The 22869-nt window shown below is 34.5% G+C and overlaps 1 protein-coding gene and 2 pseudogenes across 3 annotated transcripts; 1 reads left to right on the top strand and 2 right to left on the bottom strand.

Annotated features, from left to right (window-relative positions):
* Nucleotides 1-655: 655 nt before the first annotated feature.
* Nucleotides 656-1844, bottom strand: LOC143589930 (basic blue protein-like; annotated as a pseudogene). Its single transcript, XR_013145373.1, has 2 exons — nucleotides 1625-1844; nucleotides 656-1180 (listed from the first exon to the last, which is right to left on the bottom strand). The product of XR_013145373.1 is annotated as a basic blue protein-like (transcript).
* A 5226-nt stretch (nucleotides 1845-7070) lies between these two features.
* Nucleotides 7071-8813, bottom strand: LOC143589931 (uncharacterized). The gene is made up of 3 exons (XM_077070550.1): nucleotides 8442-8813; nucleotides 7660-7740; nucleotides 7071-7591 (listed from the first exon to the last, which is right to left on the bottom strand). The coding sequence occupies exons 1-3, from the start codon at nucleotides 8587-8589 to the stop codon at nucleotides 7245-7247; spliced, it is 576 nt and encodes a 191-aa protein (XP_076926665.1). The 5' UTR covers nucleotides 8590-8813; the 3' UTR covers nucleotides 7071-7244.
* Nucleotides 8814-20846: 12033 nt separating this feature from the next.
* LOC143589932 (ribulose-phosphate 3-epimerase, cytoplasmic isoform-like) lies at nucleotides 20847-22649 on the top strand (annotated as a pseudogene). The gene is made up of 8 exons (XR_013145374.1): nucleotides 20847-21141; nucleotides 21431-21435; nucleotides 21544-21606; nucleotides 21696-21802; nucleotides 21889-21986; nucleotides 22068-22160; nucleotides 22249-22290; nucleotides 22383-22649. The product of XR_013145374.1 is annotated as a ribulose-phosphate 3-epimerase, cytoplasmic isoform-like (transcript).
* Nucleotides 22650-22869: the final 220 nt, after the last annotated feature.

Here is a 22869-nt window from a genome sequence, read left to right on the forward strand (position 1 = left end):
AGACACACTAGCACATAAAATTAAGAATAATAACAAAAATTAGAGAAATTAAGTAAAATTTTAGGACTCGTCATTGAGGTGTGTCCCAGCATCTTCAGTGACACAAGAGTGGCTTGATGACATTTGAATATACTACCCCCATTATACCACCAACGTTGTTTCGTTTGTGTGTGTTAGAGGCAATGCCGTTTTCTTTCCCCACACAAGGAGTTCACAAATTTGTTTTTGTTTGTCTAAATAGAGATTTTTAGGAGATCAGTCATCCTGATATTATACTCTCACTTGAGCACACTTAAGTGTGAAGATTTCTTCCCATTCGTTACGTACCGTTAAGTCCAACCGTGCTGTTAATATCCATTCCTAACTTATGAACTAAGAATTTCCTATGTTCGCGATCGATATGGTATTTGCATAGGGTCTTATAGTAACATAGTCAGTGTCTCACTAGCTAGCTAGCTAGTTTCCTTTGCATTGGATGCTTCTTGTATTTTCATGAATGATTAAGGAATTAAGAGCATGTGAATTTTGTCCTAAATCTTCCGCTGTTTTCCTTAATTTCTCTAAATTCTCTTCTACCTAAAATAATACGATGGATATATATATATATACTATTTAATCAAACCCAAACCCGATTGTAAAACTATATGATAGTTTATTTTATTTATTCTTAAAGTGTACAAAATGAACAATATGAATTCCACAACAAAATGAATAAAGCGAAGAACATCATGGCTCAACCTATTCCTCTTCAACAACTCAATACCTATAAATAATAAATCCGTAAAACCTTATATGATATCATGACGTTTTTTCCGTTTACCACAACATGTTCACCGGGACCATAAACGCGGCCGCAAAAGCAAACGATCCAGAAACACAATAATTAGTCGCACCCGAAGTTGAAGTTGAAGTTGAAGCAGGTGTTGTAGATGATGAAGATGGCGACGAGGAAGATGAAGGCGATGAGTCTGAAGAAGCAGAGACCGTAGTGACCTTCAACTTCATACCCTGTCCGCAGTGTCCAGCCGTACCACATGCAAAGTACCTCGTACCCACCTTTGTTAACTTCACCACACTGTTGCCATCACTCATCGAGTTCGTAGCCGATTCCACATTGCAACTCTCGTATTCGCTCTCGCTGCGAGCTCAGCAACGGTATGAAGTGGACTATATTTGAATACTAGCAAAAAAGATCCAATAAATATTCATGTTAACAATATTAAAAACTTGTCTCTAAATTCACTCATTTTTTTTATAAATATGAGGCTAACTATTCACACACAGAAATCAAATCCTACATCATTTCAAATGACTGTTAAGATAGATGTAGACCACTTTGACAAAAAAGTTTCAAAACCGTCTGTAGTTAGAATGGCTTTAGAATGGCTGTCCGGATAGAGGTCGGACAACCATTTTGATAAAAAAAAGATTCAAAGTTTAATTGTCTATTGTGTCGAATGCTGATGGCTAGCCTGACCAATTAATAATTTTTAAAAGTTGACTTTTTTATGTCCAAAGTCCAAACGGTCATATGATATTTTGTGAACGGTTGTTCGATGGTGTGAGTGCACATAGGGTGGTGTAGCTATAGCATTACCATGTATTACAAAGTGTGGTAGCTTACCAAGTGTGTCGCCGACCTTAAAAGTTTGACCGGTAGCCCAAGAGTCAAAGTCCGTGGATTCGTCCCACCCTTGCTTCCCGCCAACGACATGTTGCTCGGCGGATCCTTGTGTGGATATCATTAGCAACATTCCAACACAACCCACGAACACTAACATGGTATATGCGTTTTTCTCCCTTTTTTTTTTGATCGAATGATTTTTGTGTGTATGAAACCAAACGTGGTATGTATGTGTATATATACACGCACACTACAACGTTGGACCAAATGTAAATACATATCATATCGTAACCTTGTTTTACAACTTTGTCCCTGGGTTTGGTTTGTTGGAATAGTAGTACTGACATGTGTTGTCGTTGATGGTATAGTTGTAATTTCATTATTCAAAGATATTAATTTATGTTATTTGTTAGGTTTAATCTAACAATCTATAGACAGGTGGATAAATTAATTGTGATCAAAGCAAAATCTTTTATGTACTTTTTTAGAGTTTGCTTGGCTTCGAAACTTATCATAATTGAATTTGGTGTTGCTTTTCGTTAACTTTATTATCAAGAAAATGAAGTAATGATTGCAACTTTAGTTCTTACGTTGAAGAATCTTCATTTACCTGAAAGCATATGATAAAAAGAAAAAAATATCGAGTTAGTTACATTAAATTAATTTCAGTTTGCACCCACATTAATTTCATATGAATATCATAGTAACATGGGACAAGTATAATTTTTTTTTAATTAGCTGAATGTCAACTGCATATAAAATGGAAAATGCATTTGTTCATTCCTCATCAACAAAAAAATTGGCAGCAGCAACACCAGTCGCAGTGGCCATACCGGTCAGGTATGCGATTGGGGTTAATGCACCCGATTTGTTATACCCTTAGAGAAAGATGCCATGCAACCAAAGTTCCATACAATGGGAGCAAGATATATAATATTAATATCACAAACCTCGAGTACTTTCTCTTTCAAAAATTGTGTACTTTCTCTATGCATGGGATGTGTGTACTATTGTCTATAGTACATAAAATGGTACGAAAGCGACCTCCATTACCTAAGCACTATGGAACGATTGTACATGCAAGTGTGTGACGATCAAAAGAAACATTTTATTGATTAAACGAGGTTCCTACTTCCTAGTCTTCGGTGACAATATACATTCTTTAGGTAATCAATACTACTAAACAATTTAGTATCTTTTCTCAAAAATCCTTTGATGAAAATGGTTAGCGACGAGATTCCCTTGGTGATACGAGATCAGTAATATTCGCTTGGGTAGTTTGGTTACCGATGGATCACAGAGGGATAGCAGTACCTAGGAATATTTACAAAGGAAACTTCAAAAATAGATTACCAATAGTTAATCTCTAGCGTACATCGCACCTTTTTCGGTGAGCCACAAGTTTTCTCTGATGACTTGTCTGGCACAATATTATAGACGGATTTTAAGAGAACTTTGTCCCAATAAAGAATTTAGAATTTATTTATCATAACTTTTCCAGAAAATAATAACATAATATAAGTTCCGAGTATTGGGGTTGGGGTCTTGGGGTGATGTTGGGTCTCAGGGTCGTCTTGGGTCTTGTGGTCGATCATGCATCACTTGATTAACGTGTGATTTGAGTTGCCATAGCATCTCTTGTTCTTTTGTTTCGCTTGTTCAAGTCGTGCTTCAGCGGTGACAAACTCCAAACATCAAATAAATGATAGTTTGTCGTCGACACTTTCATAAATTGTTTATATGAAAATTATGAATATATACATAACCAAGATACAACTGAACACAGTCATATAATCAAACACAATCCCTAGATTATCATAAGACAAGCATACTTAAGTTACTAATTCGAATCAAAACGTTTATAAAACAATTAATCTTATCTCAATGTTCTAAATTAATGATAATTATATTATCATGTCCCATTTTGGAAATTAACTTGTAAACGTGTTACATACCTATTAAGAGGGTTGAGGAACGTACATTTCCACGTACTGGAAGTCCCTGGAACACCAATAACGTACATTCTCTGACACTCTGCTCTCATGGTTAATACTTTTTTTTTGTCATTTACCTTTTTCATATGTTTGTAGAGGCCTGATAAAAATGAGAGAATGCGCTAATTGTATAAAAGGGTATTTGCAATAAAATAAGAAATATTACTTTTTATTTTAAAAGATGTTACTACAGGCCAATAGCCCGCGCACAGCGAAAACGACTTGGATGACCCATCATGTTCACTCTTCGTTGTGTGAGTTTTCTTGAATACTTCAATCAAAGGTGGTTCTGACCCCTTACTTTTTCTACAAATGTAGTTTAAATAATTAATTATTAAACAAATACAAATATGAAAGAAGTTTTAAAACAAAAAGACTTACTATGTTCTTCCGGGATTGGTATCAGACCCCTAATGTGTCGTGAAGAATACCTCGTACTATGTGTCAGGTTTATTTCTTGTCGGACTTCGACTTCGTCTTCCACTTCTCAGTGTCCTGTACGTTTAAAAAAAATTACCACCAAATTAGTACAAAATGTACAAATGGTCTAAAAAGATAAGCAATTCATGCGTACTATGTCGATCATCTATTCCCAATCAACCTAGGATATTGAATACGGAGGGTATGATCTGATAATGATTAAGTCAAGCATCAAAGGCACAAAATTAGTCCAGCCATCTCTGGCTTATGCAATTCTTGTTGCGTATTGGCACGTGGCATCGTGGTACTGTTTGCCAATGGCTATGGTCCATCTATTGTAGATCGCTCCATCTAGGTTGGGATGTCACCAGAAATGGGACTAAACATATATATACTTAATTAGTAAATGTTAACTATATAAAAAAAATTAAATGGTCACATACAATCACAAAAATTAAATATGTGCTTACATGAAACTATGAAAGTGTTTTTGGGACATCCTTCCAATAACACTAGGGACAAGCAAAATAACTCTTCAATTACCAAATGGAAATCATGGCCAGCTATATTGACTTCCAAAATCTCATTAAGGTGCACGTCTTGTGCTGAATCATTGAGATGTAGCATTTGATGTTGAATCATTCAGCATGCCTCTGAAACTTAATCATTAAAAGACTCTATAAACCATTAACGGCTCTCTTTTTTGTGAACCAAACACACTTTTAACCAATTTACCTAACAGCTAGTTCAATCAATTATATTACTAGACAAACTCTTTAACTAATCTAATTCAACTATGGGCTTCTATTCGACTCCATTTGTGTTAAACACATGGGCATGAATTTATATTTCCTGACCCAATGCATAACCCAAGCCTACTCGTGGAGTCGTGGGTACAAAACTTACAAATTTAAGCTTCATTATTTCCATTTGCACTTTAAATGCTAAACACCATTAACTAAGAATCTAAGGGTGTGTTTAGGATTCCTTATTCAAGTCCAAAAGAACTTCTTGTAAAAAGAACTTTTAACATATGACTTTTTGAAAATGAGTTTTCAAAAAAGTGTTTGAATTAACCTTTAAGCAATAAGTCAATAAGTTGTTGTAGGTCCTGAAATCGGACAAACGAACGGATTTTGTTCTTGATAAATGATCGAGACGGGTGCGGTATAAACAAACGATCGAACAAAGTAAACACAAAAAATAATATAAAGGATAGTGAACAACTAAGTAATCGGTAATAAAAGAGTGATAATATTAAAGGAACTGATCCCACCCAATGTGAGCTCCCCTTGGGTGGTGGTTTACACTCTAGAAAAACACACACAAACAAAGACAACATAGTCTCTATTTATAGCTAAACAATAACGTTTTAGAAGTTTTCTCCCGTTGAAGTTAAACGTGTGCACCGAAATTCTCGTCTCGGATCCGGAATTCACGCCAACTATAAGTAATCGCTTGACATAAATATATAATACGAGTTTCGCCATATTGATATCGTAATTATTGGCCTTACAGTTGTTTTAAAAAAAATGTTGACTTACCTTATTAATGTAAAATGACAAAAAAAAAGACTTTTTTAAGTTGTTTTTTTCCCTTTTTAAAATTGTTTAGGATTGTAGTTGAGAAGGGTGTAATGGGTAATACTCATCCTCACCAAACTCGAAGTTCATGAAGTTGGAATTTCTTAACTTTTCAAAAACCTTATTTTTACACTATCTAAGAAGTTAAAATCTAAAATAACTTATGGGTTATCAAACACCTTCTAAACTATTAACTTCTACCAAAAATTAAAATTGCCAAAAGGAGATTTCTAATAAGAAATCCCAAACACCACCTAAGATGGCCATCGAAATCAACAATTCAACATTTTCCAACTAGACTACTTGATTCACCAATTTTGCATTTGAAGTCTATTCTTACAACAAACATATATATTTTTTTTAAATCAAAAATCAAAATTTCCACAATTCAACCACATATTTTGATTTAACCCAATTCCAATAAGATTATAGTTAAGTCTCATCAATTAATGTTATTGAAATACAATTTTACCCAAAATCTCATTCAAGTCAAATTTGATCGAATTTGACCAATAATTTATATAAGCCAAATTTGTAATTAGGACACATATCTGTTCTTATGTTAATGTTGCTAAAACTAAAAGTATGATCTTATTTCCATGAGTTTTTGAATTTGGATCAAAACAAACACAATTGGGCCTTCAAGTCCAATTTAATATTATACCTTGGGCACAGAATTTTAATTTAAACTTCCTACAGACCTACACTAATATTGATATTTTTTTTGGCATTTTAGTGCAAGGTTCACATTATTTAAAACCAGTATATGTCAGCAAGTCACAAACGTTAATTTGTTGTTATTGCATTAAAATTTAGGATGTTGTAGGCCATTTTTTGAATCGTCACCCCTAAATTGTAAGAACACTGGTTGGAATTTGGTTATGTAAGGAAGAAAACACAGTGATGTAATTCTAACAAAATTTGAACAATTTTCTATTTTTCTGGTTTCAATATAACTTTGCTAATTGCTTCATTGAGTTAGATCATTTCAGTTATGTTCATACTTGCATAACGAATCACGCCCTAGGCTTGAAATTTAGGCGTTTCTGTATGTGTGGATATGAACAAGACTCTTTATATCATCTTGTTCTATACACACTACATCAAATCTTGTTTTTTTTACTCTACTCTGTAACGACTTTTAATCAAACAGTCTAAAGACAATGTACATGAATTGATGAATGACCCATGATTATGTCAGAAATTTGCATACAACCATACCGCCATAACGCGTAAGATGAAGAAGACACAAAACAACATTATGCCGATGATGCATGCCCATACATCTCAAACATATGAGTTGACTCACCTAAGCATATTTATATCAAAAGTATGTCTCATGTAGGAGTTGGGCGGAAGTCTTCTTTTCTTGGCCCAATATGAGTGTAGTCACTTTTACATTTTCTACACCTCAACTCAAAAACAAGCCAGAGTTAATAAATATCCATATCATAATTAAGACTATTATTGAACACTCAAAATAACAAAAATCTTGAAATACATATTTCCTGCAGAAAACATACACTTTTTGTATATCTTAAATAATCAACCTCAACACAAGTTATTCGCCTTTACATAATCACCTTTACTATACATTCAACCCGACGGCAAACGCCTAACTCATCAAACCGCAACAGGGTTTGGGCTCATCATCTTCCTTCCATTCATCGATGAGCTACGACTAGAAATTAAACTTGGAAAACAACTGCCAAACCTCTCCCTCTTCGTCTTTAACACATGACCACCGTTTTCTGTCACATCACCGCCACTTTTCACTGCCTCACCATCATCTTCATCATTGTCTGAATCATAGTTTCCTCTTAAATTATCTTTGAAAAGATCAGAAAGTCTCATTTTCTTTTCCTGACCATTTGGAGACGGTTGACTAGGGGAAACCGCAACAGGAGGTTTATTATTGCCTGCAGAGAAGTTATGGTGGACCGGTGTATTGCCTCGTGATGGGGTGAATTCTGCATATTAGCCACCACTCATTTAGATTTAAATTTAATAACATAATTTGTGATTAAGCGCAACTTACCGCCTTTAACGCTCATGAAATCATCGTCACAATCTGAATCTAACCATGCTTGTGTGTCAAAAAATGTTTCATCTTTACTACCTGGAATGTGACATCAAGAATAAAATAATAAACAATGTGTTTCATGCATTGTTTGTTACTTTATTAACTATTATTATGTGTATTATTATTCCATGGTAAAGGTCAAGAAAAGAGGGATGAATAATGAACTAAAGATAACTTGTAACTATTAATCATTGATCATGACAAAATGTATCTGTGGGCCATTCTTCACCACTAAGTTTCCACTGATTCCTATTCAAGTTTTTGTTTTCTAGTCAATTTATTAACACCACCGAACAAGACCAGCAAATCAAGATAGAATTAGTAACTTTAACTTAAGAATGAAACAGTACAAAGATGTAATTAAATAGTGCTTTAAACTTTACAAAATATTTCAAGATCATAGAAAATAAGAAGTCAACAAATCTATTTTGTAATCCACAAGCAGTACATAACGTTTTCTTAAAATAAACAAAATAATTAAGATCAAAGCATCTTAAACAGGGAAATAAAAAAGTAAACACAGATATCAAATCTAATCCCATTAATTATGTCAAGAACAAAACTTATTAAAAAATATATATTTGAGATATGAATGACAGTAACAATAAACAAAACCATTTTCTTGATTGATCAGAATATGCAAATATTATTTACCATAACCCACCAAGATCACACCGACCCAGATGAAATCAAACAAAACCCATATCAAATCAAGATCAAAGGAACGAAATTTATACCAAAATCTTTAAAAGCAGTGGTGGATTTGGCGGGAGAACAAGCAGCAAGATCGCCATTAATGTTGTGTACATCATTATTAGATGGTGCAAATAACCCCGTCACCTTCATCGCAGAAGGCTTCTGGTGATTTGAAACGCAACCACCCATGAAGAAGAAATTGATGAAGGAAATGAGAGCAAGAGTAATAAAGTATGAATGAATGAATGAATGAATGGTGTGATTTAGCGTTACGTTTAAGATAAGAAGAAGGAGAATAATAAGATATTGATAAAGAAAAGAAAAAACGGTTTTGAGTAGAATTAGGATGAGAATAGAACCCCAAGTGTGACAAAATCGAGAGGAAATGAAATGGAGATGATTTGATTAAAAGGGTAGTTGTTGTTGTTTGTTTTTATTATTATTATTAATCAACTATTAACAAAGAGACATTGGTCCCCATTTTATTGAAGTTGATTTTACAAGTGTGTCTATTTTTGTTATGTAGTCTTGATATGACTTTTAAGATATTATTATTTTGTATATTACATTATTAGTTTGAGGCTCGTGTATTACATGGATAATTGATGAAATTTTAAAGTGGTAACTATTAAGCGAAAGACAATAAACAACACAATTCTTATATATTGTTAAGGGTTAAGTTATTCTATAAATGGGAACAAAGATAAGAAGGGTGACAATTATCATGTATTGTTAAGGGTCATTCCTAAAATTGGCTTTGGTCAAAGACTTTCTAGCCTCTTCAATCTCCTATTTTTGATTTAGCATCAAAGCCTAAACAAATTTACGGGTCAAGTTAGCCGCCACCACTGAATTGATTTATTCTATTTTACATATCAAAGCCTGTATTGGATTTATTCTATGTGGTAAGAAAGAAGATGCTATCACTGATGGCCCAACTATTTAGGTGGCCTAAAGCAAAGTAAAAAATCAGGGGCCTTTTGCATTATCTTTATTTGATTAATAAAATTTGATCCATTAGCTATATACCACAATCCAAGCATATTTTTTCACTCCCAACTATGAAATAAAAGTAATTTGCTGATAAAAATATCAGCACAAGTTTTGTTCAATAACTCTGGATACAAAAGTTAGCAACCAGTAATGTAGGGAAAAAGAAAAGGAAGAGAGAAATGCATGACTACATGAATATGCAAAACTTAAGCAAAGGAAAAAAAATGCATGAGTCTAGCATGAGAAAAAAAAATAAAAGATAACTACCTCAAGAAATAAATTAATTGACAAGACATTTGTAGAATAGCATTGCAAGTAAGAATTAGAAATTAATGAAACTGGATACGTATTTGAGCCGAAATTTAAATTAGATAGTCCAACATTGGCTTTACATGCAAAAATAAAAAATACACGTAGCTCCTGGGTTTCGAACTTAACCATTCACAACCACAACCACAGTTCACCACTCTACCACTCAGAATAGTAAAGTAATACATCTAGGGGTGCAAATGAGCCGAGCTGCTCGCGAGCTACTCGAGATCGGCTCGTTAAAAAGCTCGATCTAGCCGAGCTTTATCGAGCCCGAGCCCGAGCTCGAGCCTAAAAATCAGCTCGTTTAATAAACGAGCCCGAGCTTTACTTATCGAGCTCGAGCCGGCTCGCGAGCCTAAACGAGCCTGCCATTTATATAATTTTTTAAAAATATATATTTAATAATTATTAATTAATAAATATAATGTTATGAAAAAATAAATAAAAATAACTAAATAATATATATTCTTTTATAAATAAAATTATAATATAAAAAATATATAAAATAATTATAATTATATAAAAAAATAATTGATAAATAATAAACGAGCCGAGCTCGAGCTTTGAAAATAGAGCTCGAAACGAGCCGAGCTCGAGCTCGAGCTCTGTGTAAGTTAAACGAGCCGAGCTTGGCTCGTTTGCACCCCTAAATACATCTGAAGCACTAAAATTAAAATAATATACATTATATTTATAATTTTGTTTTCTTATTTTTTCTATACAAGGCCTCATAATTTTGGGGGCGTAAAGCCCTAGCTTTACCCGTCAACCTTATAGGGCCGGCCTTGGATGCTATAAACCTAATATTATCAGTATTTAATAAGCTTATTGCATTTTCTAAAAGCTGAAAACAATCATATTTGTAATCTGACCATGCGTTTTCTAAAATATAAAAACTCTTACTCACAACACCCTAAATCACTCTCTAAATTACAAAAACCTCACTCCCATAAAATAAGAGGGTTGGATAAGAATGCTTTAACATACCTTAATAAATCTCACATCTAAAAAACTTACCCAAAGAAAATCACTTTAACATGAAACAACATGAAAACATATGAAAAAAAATCATTTGCCATGAATTAGGTCTATAGACTACAGGCTCTAATCGGGATGAGTTTAATGGTAGAATCAAATGCAATTATTATAGTTTCTTCACAAAATTGAAAAAGCAGACCTAAAATTAAGGAAATTGAAATAACAGACAAGGAAATCGAAGAAGTATAATCACGTTTAAATCACCTTAATCTCCTATCGCCTTCAATCCACTACCACAATCCCGAAATGAAGGATCAAATTAACCCTAAAATTAAAAATAAAAGAAAACGAAATCTGTTCTACCATGATGACATGGGGCTTCTAATTAGGGAGGGTTACGATTGTGTTGAGTGAAAACAAACAGGTTATAACATATCAGAAAATCAATAGTTGAGTCGGGCAAGACCCACTTGGGATCCGAGAAAAAAACCATATATGAAAAATGGGTTTTAAAAGGTGAAGAGAGCTGAGAGGGTGACAAGTGGCACAAAGTGGTATTTTTTTATTAGAATAGATAGATTATGTACACCTTAATATAGTTTGGGTGAATTTATAAGTAGGTATTATTATCTTTATTAAACTCGAAAAACTCGAATTTCGATTTAATGTAATTTTCAATCTGAATTCGAATTTGATTTTTGATTTTGAATCAACTTCAAGTTACTTTAGATTGAATTTCGAATCGAATTTGTTATCTTCATATCAAGTTTAAGTTATGTATAATATGAGATTTTTAAAGTGAAAAATATAATTTTTTAATTAATTTTAATCATATTAATTTAAATTTAGATCCAGACGTAGAATCATATAATTCAAATAACTTGACCCGTCTGCTTAAATATCATTTTTAATTAGTTTTAATCATATTAATTTAAATTTAGATTCAGGCGTAGAATCATATAATTAAAATAACTTGACACGTGTGCTTGAGTAACTTGAAATGTGATTACTTGAACACCTACAACCATACAGTCGTTGTAGTTTGACTTTAACGTCATGAGTTACAGTATTTTTATAGAATTGCATATTAAGAATGTGTTTATCAGGCCCGAGTTAGCTCGATACCCCTTAGATCCCACACATGTGGAAGTTCCGTGCACCGAGTTTTCCCTTTTATATGACTTAATATAGATTCTTTTTGTTGTTTTTAATAGTTATAAAGTACGAAGATATTTTATAAATCATAATTAAAGGTTTTCAAATTGTAGTGTTATTGTTATATTACAAACATAAATTAAGTTACATGAATGCTCATATAGCATTTTTATGTTTTAACTTCTTTCCAAAATTCTAACTTGTGAGGAGTTGTAAACTGTATGTTAGCGTTTACCGTCACACATATAACTTATACATAATTGAGATGAAATGGTATTATCTTTCATTTAAACTAAAATGATGTATATCATACTATTAGTTATTAATAATATTTTAAAGAGTTTTATAGTTTTATTTTAATATTTTGATCAAATGATATACTTTTATAATTCTTTGTGATGGTTATTAATAAAATAAAAACAATTTATAGATTAAAAGAATATGATATGATATGATATTATAGAACGTTTAAATCGATAAAATGAAGTTAAGACATGTGATAGGAGTGGGCGTAGCCAAAGGCATGTGGATGGCGCGGCAAACCCGGGTCTAAACCGCAGACACATGCTGAAACACCCAGCTGCTTCTTTCAGTATAATTATGACCAATCATCTCACATTCCTAACTTGGTACAAACTTTTTATTCTGTTTTATGCAATAAACAATGGGACTCCTAGAGCAACCTTCAACAAATTTATTAACTTCAAAAGAAGAAATTCGAAATAAGTATTTAAATTATTGTATAAAAATCTTAGGTAACATCTTTTTTTTTAACGACGACTTTCTTGTATTTAGGTTACCGCACTCTTCAAATTTGGAGAATCTCAATGCTCCACTGTGGCCAGACTATGTTTTCTTAACCGGGCTCACGCTGCCTTCAGAATTTTGGCTTCTGCGTTACCCTTGGAAATCACCGGTGACTGCCACCTGACAGTCGTTGTGTCACCACAAGAGCAAAACTCTCTGACGCAACACATGGTGGGACGAAAACCCGGGTGGGCTCAGGTTTCGAACTGACAACCTTCGCACAAGGCATAGCTCAAATCTTTCATTATCAATATTCACTCAAAAACGACACAAGTGAGATTCGAACTTGAGTCTTCACAGGAAAACCCAAGCCTTCTACCACTACTCCACTAAGCCACAAGTGGAGCATAAAATATAATAAAGAAATCTGCATTTTGTCTCCCTGGTTTATATCGTCGCGCGATGGGTTAACCCCTGAAAAAGATTTTGCAAACTGTGGACCACTGTGAAATTTGGGCGGTCAGTCTGTCTCCTTGCCGTCAGTTGACCGTGAGTTGACTGACCAAAAAACGTTGAAATTACCGTTTTACCCCTGAGCCTATAATTAATCCTAAAAGTAAATACCAAAATATCGTGTAAAGGGTGGGGTTCGAACCCCCGACCCACGGTTTAACACTAACCAATTAAACTATACTAATATTTCTTATAACTATATAATATGAAATATATATTACCACTTTATAACTTCATTAAAGGTTTATCATCATCATCATCATCATCATCTCCAGATTTTATTAACACATCATCATCATCACAAGTTTATTATCATCTCCAGATTTACAAAACATATAAGATCTAAATATCAATATTCATCCAAAAATCCAATAACAACAAATATGACACAAGAATTAATAATTATTAATTAATTTTTTGAAATAGAAAAACAAAAAAATTAAGATATAAATCAATATTCTTCTCTCTGAATTTATAGATCGGAATCAAAGTACCATTTGCAATCACTCCGACGGAATCTTTTACGACCGGCGACCGGAGAAACGGGTGCGACTGGGGTGGGGTTGCGACGGGGGTGGTGGCTTCCATGGATGCCGTGGTGGTGGCGTTGCAGAAGGTCGATGAAGCCACGAGCGTAGGTGCCTTGGCGGTGGCTGCCGTGACCGGAAAAACGAGATGGCCAAAATCCATGGCGACGATGGCTGCCGTGCCGGTGGCGTGGTGCCGGAGGTTAGGGGTTTTGATCGGAATGATTTATGGGTGCGGTGGTTGAAATATTGAAGCGATTGGTGGTGGGATTTGAGAGATTTGAGGGTTTGAGTGATGAAATCTAGGGTTTGAGGATTTGTGAGATTCAATTAATTGTTATGAAACTGATGATGAAGATGATGAGAGTAAGAGGGATTACTTGGTGGTGGGTTTGAGGATTTGAGGTTAATGATGATGAAGATGAACTGAGGTTTGAGGTTGATGATGATGAAGATGAACTAGTGATGATGATTAGGAAGATGAACTGCAGCTGCTGGTGTTGTTATATAAATATAACATATTAATAGTTATGATAATGTAACATATTGATATTAGTAAATGATAATATCAATATTAATATTTATATAACGTAGCTGCTGCTATGATGATTATTATTATTATTTTTATTATTATATTATTATATTATTATTACTATTATTATTATATTTATTATTTATTAGAAGAAGATTACTAAAATACCCTTAATATGTTGGTATTATTACTAAAATCGCAACAGTCAACTGACGGTCAACTGACAGTAGGAGTCAAAAGAACCCGCCGGAGAAACACAAGGAGTCAAAGTTCGCAAATTCTTTTTCAGTGGTCAATCCATCCAGCGACGATATAACCTAGGGAGGCAAATTGCAGATTTCTCAATCTAATATGCAAAAGTGAGAGGTGGAATGAAATTATACGAATTTCATTAAACCCATTACCCTCTCATCGCCGCCACCACCGCCATTGTCGCCTCCACCACCACCAACCACCTACCACCATCATTAACCCGCCCACCACCACCTACTATCGCCCCCGACTATCACCGCCACCATAGCCTGTCACCACCACCTATCCACCCATCGCCACCAACCATCGCTCCCCGATTCTGCCTATCACAACTGGTGTCCATTACCACCATCACTCACCACCATTACTGCTTGCCACCGCCCACCACCACCACTCACTCCCATTTTGTATTTTATTCTGGCTTATACTAGCGTACCAAACAATACAAAATAATAATTTATTTCATTCTCACATGGTAACCAAACATCTCAATGGAATGGTAACGATATGATTCCATTCCCGTTATCGCTCATTCCATTACCCCATACCAAACTTAACCTTACATAACGAGTGATTTTATTTTTCATTTAAACAACTTATTTTATATTAAAACTAAAGTGGTAAACGGCTTTGTAGCAATTACTTGAGTGCGACTCATAAAAGCTCGTCTAATAAAGGAGCATGTGCTCTGCTCAAGTTTCACTTATGGAGATTGTAATTTAATATACTCGGTCTGTTTGATATGAGATAATAAAATAGAAAATGGATTGGAATGAATGAGGTAATGAAATAAATAAAAGAATGGAATTGATCAATCCCATTCAATTGTTATGTTTGGTTACCACGCGAAAATGGAATGAAAGTAAAACAAATAAAATTAATGGCGAGTGACGACGATGGTGGGTGGTGGGTGGTGGTGGTGGCAGTGGTGGATAGTGGTTGGCGATGGCCAATGGTGGTGGTGGGCGGCTAGGTGTGGCGGTTGGCTGCGACGATTGTAGTGGGTGACGGTGGTAGGTGACGGTTGCCGGAGGTGGTTGGCGGTGGTGGCATGGGCAAAGGCGGTGGTGGTGGTGGTGGCGGTCGGTCATGGCTGCGGCGGTGGGAAGGTGGTGAGGGTAACGTAGGGTTGTGGTGGGAAGATGGTGAAGGTGATGTAATGTGAGAGAGTGAATGAAAGTAATATTAAGGGTGTAGATGGAGTGAAATTGATGTATTTTATAAGAGAAATGAAATGGACTTGGTAACGAGTGTTTTATTTAATTTACCAAACAAACACCATTTTTTTACATTCCACCGTAATAGTATATTCCATTTCGTCACTCATTCTAACATTCTAAACCAAACGCTACCTAAATATATATTTGGATAACTACCTACGTACCAGTAGAGTTTAAGCTCTAAAAATATATATCATTTTCGTCACCCATCATGCTAACGGCATGAATATGCCACTTTTATGTGTGGGTAACCAACAATTACCGGTTTAATATTTTATTATTGTAGATGCCAATTATTTCGTAGTCGAGGTTGGTTATCAAACACCATGAACAAGACATTTTAGTATTATAATAATTAAGACAATGAAAACGAACCTGGACTCCACGCCAATCTGAAAAAGCTTTATTATTTGTGAACTTTAGTTTTTATTAATTTTAAAATATCCATAGTAATCAACGTAGCTAATCATCTACCCAAAAAAATATTCTTTAATCCGTCTTGCTAAACATGTGCATGTCACATGACACTTAAATCTATCTATCCTCATATATAATTGTCTAAAGACGTTTTGGGTTGCTCCCTGCATCTTCTAAGCCATCACACTGATTTAACCCGTTTGAAACCATTTATGTATTTATGTTATAATAAGTTGTGACATCTCATTTATTTGTGAAATAATCTCGTAATCATCAAACAACAGTTCATGGGTCATAGGTCTTCCAAACCTTGATAGCTCTTAAACAGATTATAACATCTAATTTATTTGTGAAACTCTTTCATCATTTAACCCTAATTTAATTTATTTCCTCTACATATTCTTCATCACCGGTTAACTTGACGATTACCACCCACCATCGTCAAACTCCCCTCTCATGCATCAACCATCAGCGTCACCTACATCAACCACCCATTTTTCATAAGACAAATATTTGTGTTCATGTTTGTTTGTTTTAAAATATAAAAAACATGCATATCTCAATTGAAATAGCCCAAATGTTAAAAAATATAGTGAACATAACAAACTAATATATGTGTATTAAATCAAAACAAAATTATGTGAAAAGGGGGAGGGGGTGCTAAAACTAGCTAACAAATATAGCTAATCAACTCTTGTAGCAGCTAACTTCGCCGTTATCCTCTTACGCTCTTATCGCCCTTTGCTAATATATGCCATCGTGAAGGGGTGGTGATGGATTCATGAAACGTCATTAGGTTTCAGTTTTTAAGGTCCGGTTAAGTGTCAAAATTTACAGAATTTACAGCTATAGTATGCATTTCTGCTTTCTGTCGTCTTTACGATGTTATTCAAATATCAAATATACAATTTTTTTACTAGTATAGGTATAATACATTTCCCCCCCCCCCCACCCCAACCCAACCCCAACGTCGAGTTTATGTATCATCATCATCATCATCATCATCATCATCGTACTCAGTATATCCCACCAATAGCAAAGCTATGGTAGGGTCTGAGGAGGGTAAGATGTAGACAGCCTTACCTCTACCCCATAAGGATAGAGAGGCTGCTTCCGGTGAGACCCCCGGCTCGATAGTAGTTTTGCATCAAGCCTTGGACATAAGGCACATAACACTCAATCATCGGGACCGGCTGATCGGTGCATGTACCCTTGTCTTTCGGCTATCAACGCCACTACATGATGCCTGATTAAGTCGAGTTTATGTAATAACTACTAATTAAGAGTCGGTCGCATTCCCATACCATCTTCACGTCTTCGAATCACTTTAAAGCAAAGACTTGTATTTTATGTTTCTTTACAAATTAACAAGTGGATTTTAAATTTAACATATTCACAACACATATTTTGAGGTGTAAATTACCAAGGATACGTAAATTGAATAAAAAACACGTAAAGAAAACATAAAAAATAAGCAACGGTTTCGAATTATGATACCTTTTTAAGTTAGTTAACAAGTGGCTGATAAAGTAACAGTTTATGACTGAACTTGTATATTTTCATATAATTTGATTAAAGGTTTTCACCTCTTTAAACAAAGAGGTGTTACAAGAGAATGATAAGGTAAAAAACTATCGTAATAATATTAATACTAACATAATAATGATAGAATATTTATAAACTTAGGATAAATACTAAATAGTCAAATAATGATGTAATTCAACTCGTATGACCCTACAAGCTGAACGTGTTAGCTAGGCAATGTCAACTTAGATCAACGAGTGTCAAATCGAGCCTCTTATATTATGAAATTTAATACACATAACACTGAGATGAATGAGAGATGATTTATAAAAATGTTGATGGATTAACGTTATAATAAAACCAAACTTTGGGTGATATTTGGGTAAATAATTCTTTAGGTCGGATGATTCCATGATTCAGAAAAGTTGAAAAAAATTAGTTTAGGTCAATATGAGACTTATTAACCTGGAATATATTAGGAAACCATGTATACAAATACACATCATAGAAAGAAAAACGAAAAACCCGGTGTGTATGTGGGTTGTGTTTGTTGTGCGGTGGAGTTTTGGTTTAATCACAAAATGGAAGTTCAAAATCAAATCCTCGTCAATAAATCATTAGCCTTGGTGTTTTGAATCAACTATAAACGTTTTAGGTTGAAAACTTTGAATGTGATGGTAATAATGATTTTCCAGAAATCATATCTTATACGGATATCATTTAGCCTAGAACCTTTTATGTTTGTATATGGTTAAAACATACCTTTTGTAGCTTGTTTAAAAAACAAGATGGTGACAATGAAAATACGTGACATTAGGAAGGCTTTTTGTTAGTTACACTTCACTTGGTCTATATATATTTTAGGGCCAGGCATGCAATAATAAAATGTTATTAATTATCAATTGTTGGAAATGCTTGACGGTTCTTGCCTATAGGCCAAACCATGCCAAGATTCTGATTTCAACATGGCTATTGAGCTTTAAAGGGTTCAAATTCAAACATGCATGTTACACAAGATATTTAGAGAGAAAATCTTGGTCAAAAAGGATACTTTTCAGCTGGTAACCTATCTACCTTACCTAACTATAAGCGACTATCAAGATGTTCTGGATAGTCATATTCATTGAAATAAGTGGGTTCATAGGAAAAATAATACTTATGTGACTAAAACGATGTTCTCCTATGTTTCATTGTTGGAATTATTTTTGCAATCCACTGACTAGTTCTTGCCCTTCAAGCTTGGAGTTAACATATAAAAATCACTAACAAAATGGTCGCAAAATTGTAAGTTTCTAACCTTAAGAACCATCATCTTCTGCCCAAGTTAGTATGCATCAGATATGTTGATGATAACGCAGGTTTTGTAGCTTTGAATAACTTATATAAGTCTTTTGAATCGTAGATTGATTATACTCATATTAAAGTAATTTAGCTATTGTTACGGTTTATTCGAGACAACCGTCAATCTCCCAAGAATACAAGAGAAGAAGAGAAAATAAACTCAAAATAATAATTCTTTCTTCCTCTTTTTTCTTAAACAAGATTACAATATATATGAAAACAAAGACATAATAATTGGAAAAGATAAACAATAAGAAAACCTAATTATAATACAATAAGGAAACTAAATAAAAGATAAACTTAAAAAATAATAATAATAATAATAATATAAACTTATTAATATAATATAATAATAGGATCGTATCAAATCCCGACCCCTTGAAATCGTCCTTGTCCTCAAGGACGGAATGTCGTTGCCATGGCGGTCGCCACTCAAGTCGTACACATGCATACGGGGCGTAATCAACGATGCACCACGATGGCCACCATTCGAGTCTTTCGGTGTTATTTGGATCAATGTCAACGGACCACCTCAAGGGGTGCAATACAGATTGTCTTGTTGCACCTTTTAACGGTGCCAGCGCCAACAAGCTAATTGTAATGTTGTAAATAATGGGATCTTTATTAACTATCAAATTACCACTTTGTTGCTTATATTTACCAGTCGCATGCCCACCTAAGATCACATCCCCCAATCCTTGAGTAACTTCCTCATTAACAATGGTTTCATTATCAGACTTGGCCATTACATTGATGGAACTAACGTGGAATTGAGTAAGCATTGCTATAGTGAAATCATCCCAGGTGAGGAAGTCTGAACTCCGAAGCCAACCATTGAACCACTAGAATGGTTCATCATCGAAGGATTCAATGACATAGGGAAATCGCTCGTCGCCATAGATCGCGTAAAAGAGAAAATATCGTTCAGCTTGAGAGATCCATATAGCAGGATTAGATCCAGTGAAACGAGGTAATTGTGGATGCTCCCACAAGAGTTCTTCCAAAGCCATCTAGGCTTAGGATCTCAATGAAAGCACCAATTGTTACGGTTTATTCGAGACAACCGTCAATCTCTCAAGAATACAAGAGAAGAAGAGAAAATAAACCCAAAATAATAATTCTTTCTTATTCTTTTTCTCAAACAAGATTACAATATATATGAAAACAAAGACATAATAATTTGAAAAGATAAGCAATAAGGAAACCTAATTATAATACAATAAGAAAACTAAATAAAAGATAAACTTAAATAATAATACTAATAATAATATAAACTTATTAATATAATATAATAATATGATCGTATCAGTTGTACTCCACATCTTTATTCTTATCACTCAAAATAAAACCAATAACAACTAACAAGTATGCAAGTTTTGTTCTAAAACGTACTGGAAATTAGACCAAAGACCGTCCTTGTATGTGTGGAAAACCAACATAATAAAACATTGCAATTCCTCGTGAAAGTGTATGACTGTCGGAGGTTATAACCATCAACGGTTTGACTAGTTAAACCATTGAACTCTTTTAGATGGATGAGTTGCCATTACTCGAAGTTGTCATTGTCAATTAGGTTATCACTAATGCAAGGCCGGCTATGAGGCAGGGCCGGATGGTCGACCAACCCCGACCCGACACCCCGATAGACCCTAATTTTTTTTTAAAAAGTAAGATTATATCAATATTTAAATAGTATGTATTCTTTAGTGTTTAAACCCAATTACTCAACTAATTTAAGACCGATTTCTTTTCGCATTCAACCTAAAAAATATTCACGATGGCTCTTCGCTAATGCACAGTTCCTACTGAGAGTCGATTTATTTATGTGTTGAACATATTGCATGATCAGAATGTCACCCATTTGATTTGATGTCACACGAATAAAAAGTAAAGTAATAATATATGAGTAAATAGAAGAGAATAAAATGAAGAAACATGATGAGGAGAGTAGCAGCAGTAGGTCAGATCATCATCAGCAGCAATCGTAGGGCATTTGGTCGGCTGTCGTCTATTTCAACCAAAACTCATAATAATAATAATAATAATAATAATAATAATAATAATAATAATAATAATAATACTCGGATCTCCGATCACAAAACCCTACCGCCGGAGTTGGAAAAAATGGTATCAGCGAAGATCGATGCTGTCGTCGGACTTGGCGAATTTGGCATCAGAAGCTCAACGCATGCTCATCTTTGGTGCCGACTGGCTTCACATGGACATCATGGTGGCTACTCATCAAATTCATTATTAATTAATTAATTGTTGCTTTCACTATTAATTCTAGATTTATATTCATGCTTTCACAAAGTACTCGGTACTCAACTTGAATTACTATGGGTCGGATTCTGGTTTGTTAGATTTGGGTTCGGGTTACATGAGTATAGGTACTTTTGGGTCCGGGTTAATAGTTATTCGGGTCAGGTTTCGGGTTGCGGATAAAAAATGACAACCCTGGCACTTTTCATTGAATTTATTCTTATAATTGTCACTGATAGATTGATGTTAATATGCAGGATGGGTATGTTCCAGACTTTGCTAAAGCTCTTCTGTTATTCTCCCTGTTCTGCGTATTTATCAGAAACTAGCAGTTGTATAACACGCACGCCATACATAACATTTTATGCAGCCATTTTGTCCCAAATCTTACAATTGGCGCCCCGGTGATCGAGAGTTTGAGAAAGCATACCAAGTAAATGCTCTGTTCCTATTCAGTTTTTCCCGTGTTCAAGTTTTGACCTTAGCTTTATGGCAATGAGATTATTATTTGTTCTTGTGCAGTGCATATCTGGACTGCCATCTTATGGTCACAAATCCTCTTGATTATGTTGATCAGTTTGGAAAAGCGGGTGCTTCCGGTTTCACGTTTCATGTTGAGGTGTCCAAAGGTGGGATTATGAATTATTATGTTTATATGTTACTTGCATTGCCCTGTTCATATTTTGGTTTTACTCAAAACAGTTACTTGTTGCAGATAACTGGCAAGAACTTGTTAAACGAATCAAGTCCAAGGGAATGCGACCTGGTGTGGCGTTAAAGCCCCGAACACCTGTTGAGGAAGTGTTTCCACTGGTATCTTATCATCATCTGTTCACAAAATATTTTTCTTCAGTCTATTATTATTATTATTATTTTATTTGCTCTAGTTTATAGGTTGAAGGTGAAAATCCTGTTGAAATGGTTCTTGTTATGACTGTGGAACCTGGATTTGGTGGGCAAAAGTTCATGCCTGATATGATGAACAAGGTACACGAGCCGTGTTTTTGGAAACTTTTCTAAATTTTCCATTTGGGTTTTTTTAATTGGTTTTTATTATTTCTTAATTTGGTTTTAGGTACGCAAGCTGAGAGAAAAGTACCCAACACTTGATATAGAGGTAAGTTGTTTCATACATGGAACGTTAATTGTATCTACATGTTTGAACATAGTCATACTTGTACATTGAAACCTGTTTAATTTGGGATGCAGGTAGATGGGGGTTTAGGGCCTTCAACTATTGACACAGCAGCTGCTGCAGGCGCAAACTGCATTGTTGCTGGCAGTTCAGTATTTGGAGCTCCAGAACCAGCTCAAGTTATATCCCTACTGAGAACAAGTGTGAACAAGTGCAAAAAACTTGCTGAAGCATATACAAGCAACAAGCTTTCCAAATGATTGATGCGTGAGCAACACATTTACTATATATGCGTTCTCGTTGATGTCTTGAATATATATGTTACTGTCTGATTTGCTTTGAATCTTCTATACATGCACTCCTAATGTACTTTATGATTTAAACAGATTAAATGTATGTGTTTTAATTTCCTCTCTTTTTTTTTATGATTTGCAAACTATGTTAGGTACTGTGTAGGGTGTGAGTTTCTGAACCTAACACGAAACCCACATGGTTTGGTTTAGTCCAAACTGGCTTGGGTTGTTGACTATGTTTGGTACTTCCACATAACAGCCAATGTAT

The sequence above is a fragment of the Bidens hawaiensis genome, unplaced genomic scaffold (genome assembly GCF_021521415.1).
Source record: "Bidens hawaiensis isolate Kalapana, Puna unplaced genomic scaffold, B.hawaiensis_p1.1 tig00038052_1, whole genome shotgun sequence".
NCBI lineage: Eukaryota > Viridiplantae > Streptophyta > Magnoliopsida > Asterales > Asteraceae > Bidens > Bidens hawaiensis.

Bases quoted from the DNA above. Each gene is read 5' to 3' on its own strand.
- LOC143589931 (XM_077070550.1), bottom strand. From the start codon at position 8,589: ATGGGTGGTTGCGTTTCAAATCACCAGAAGCCTTCTGCGATGAAGGTG. The intron at 7,741-8,441 runs GTATAAATTTCG...GTCACATTCCAG, and splicing joins CACTGCTTTTAAAGATTTTG to GTAGTAAAGATGAAACATTT. The intron at 7,592-7,659 runs GTAAGTTGCGCT...GCTAATATGCAG, and splicing joins TTTCATGAGCGTTAAAGGCG to AATTCACCCCATCACGAGGC.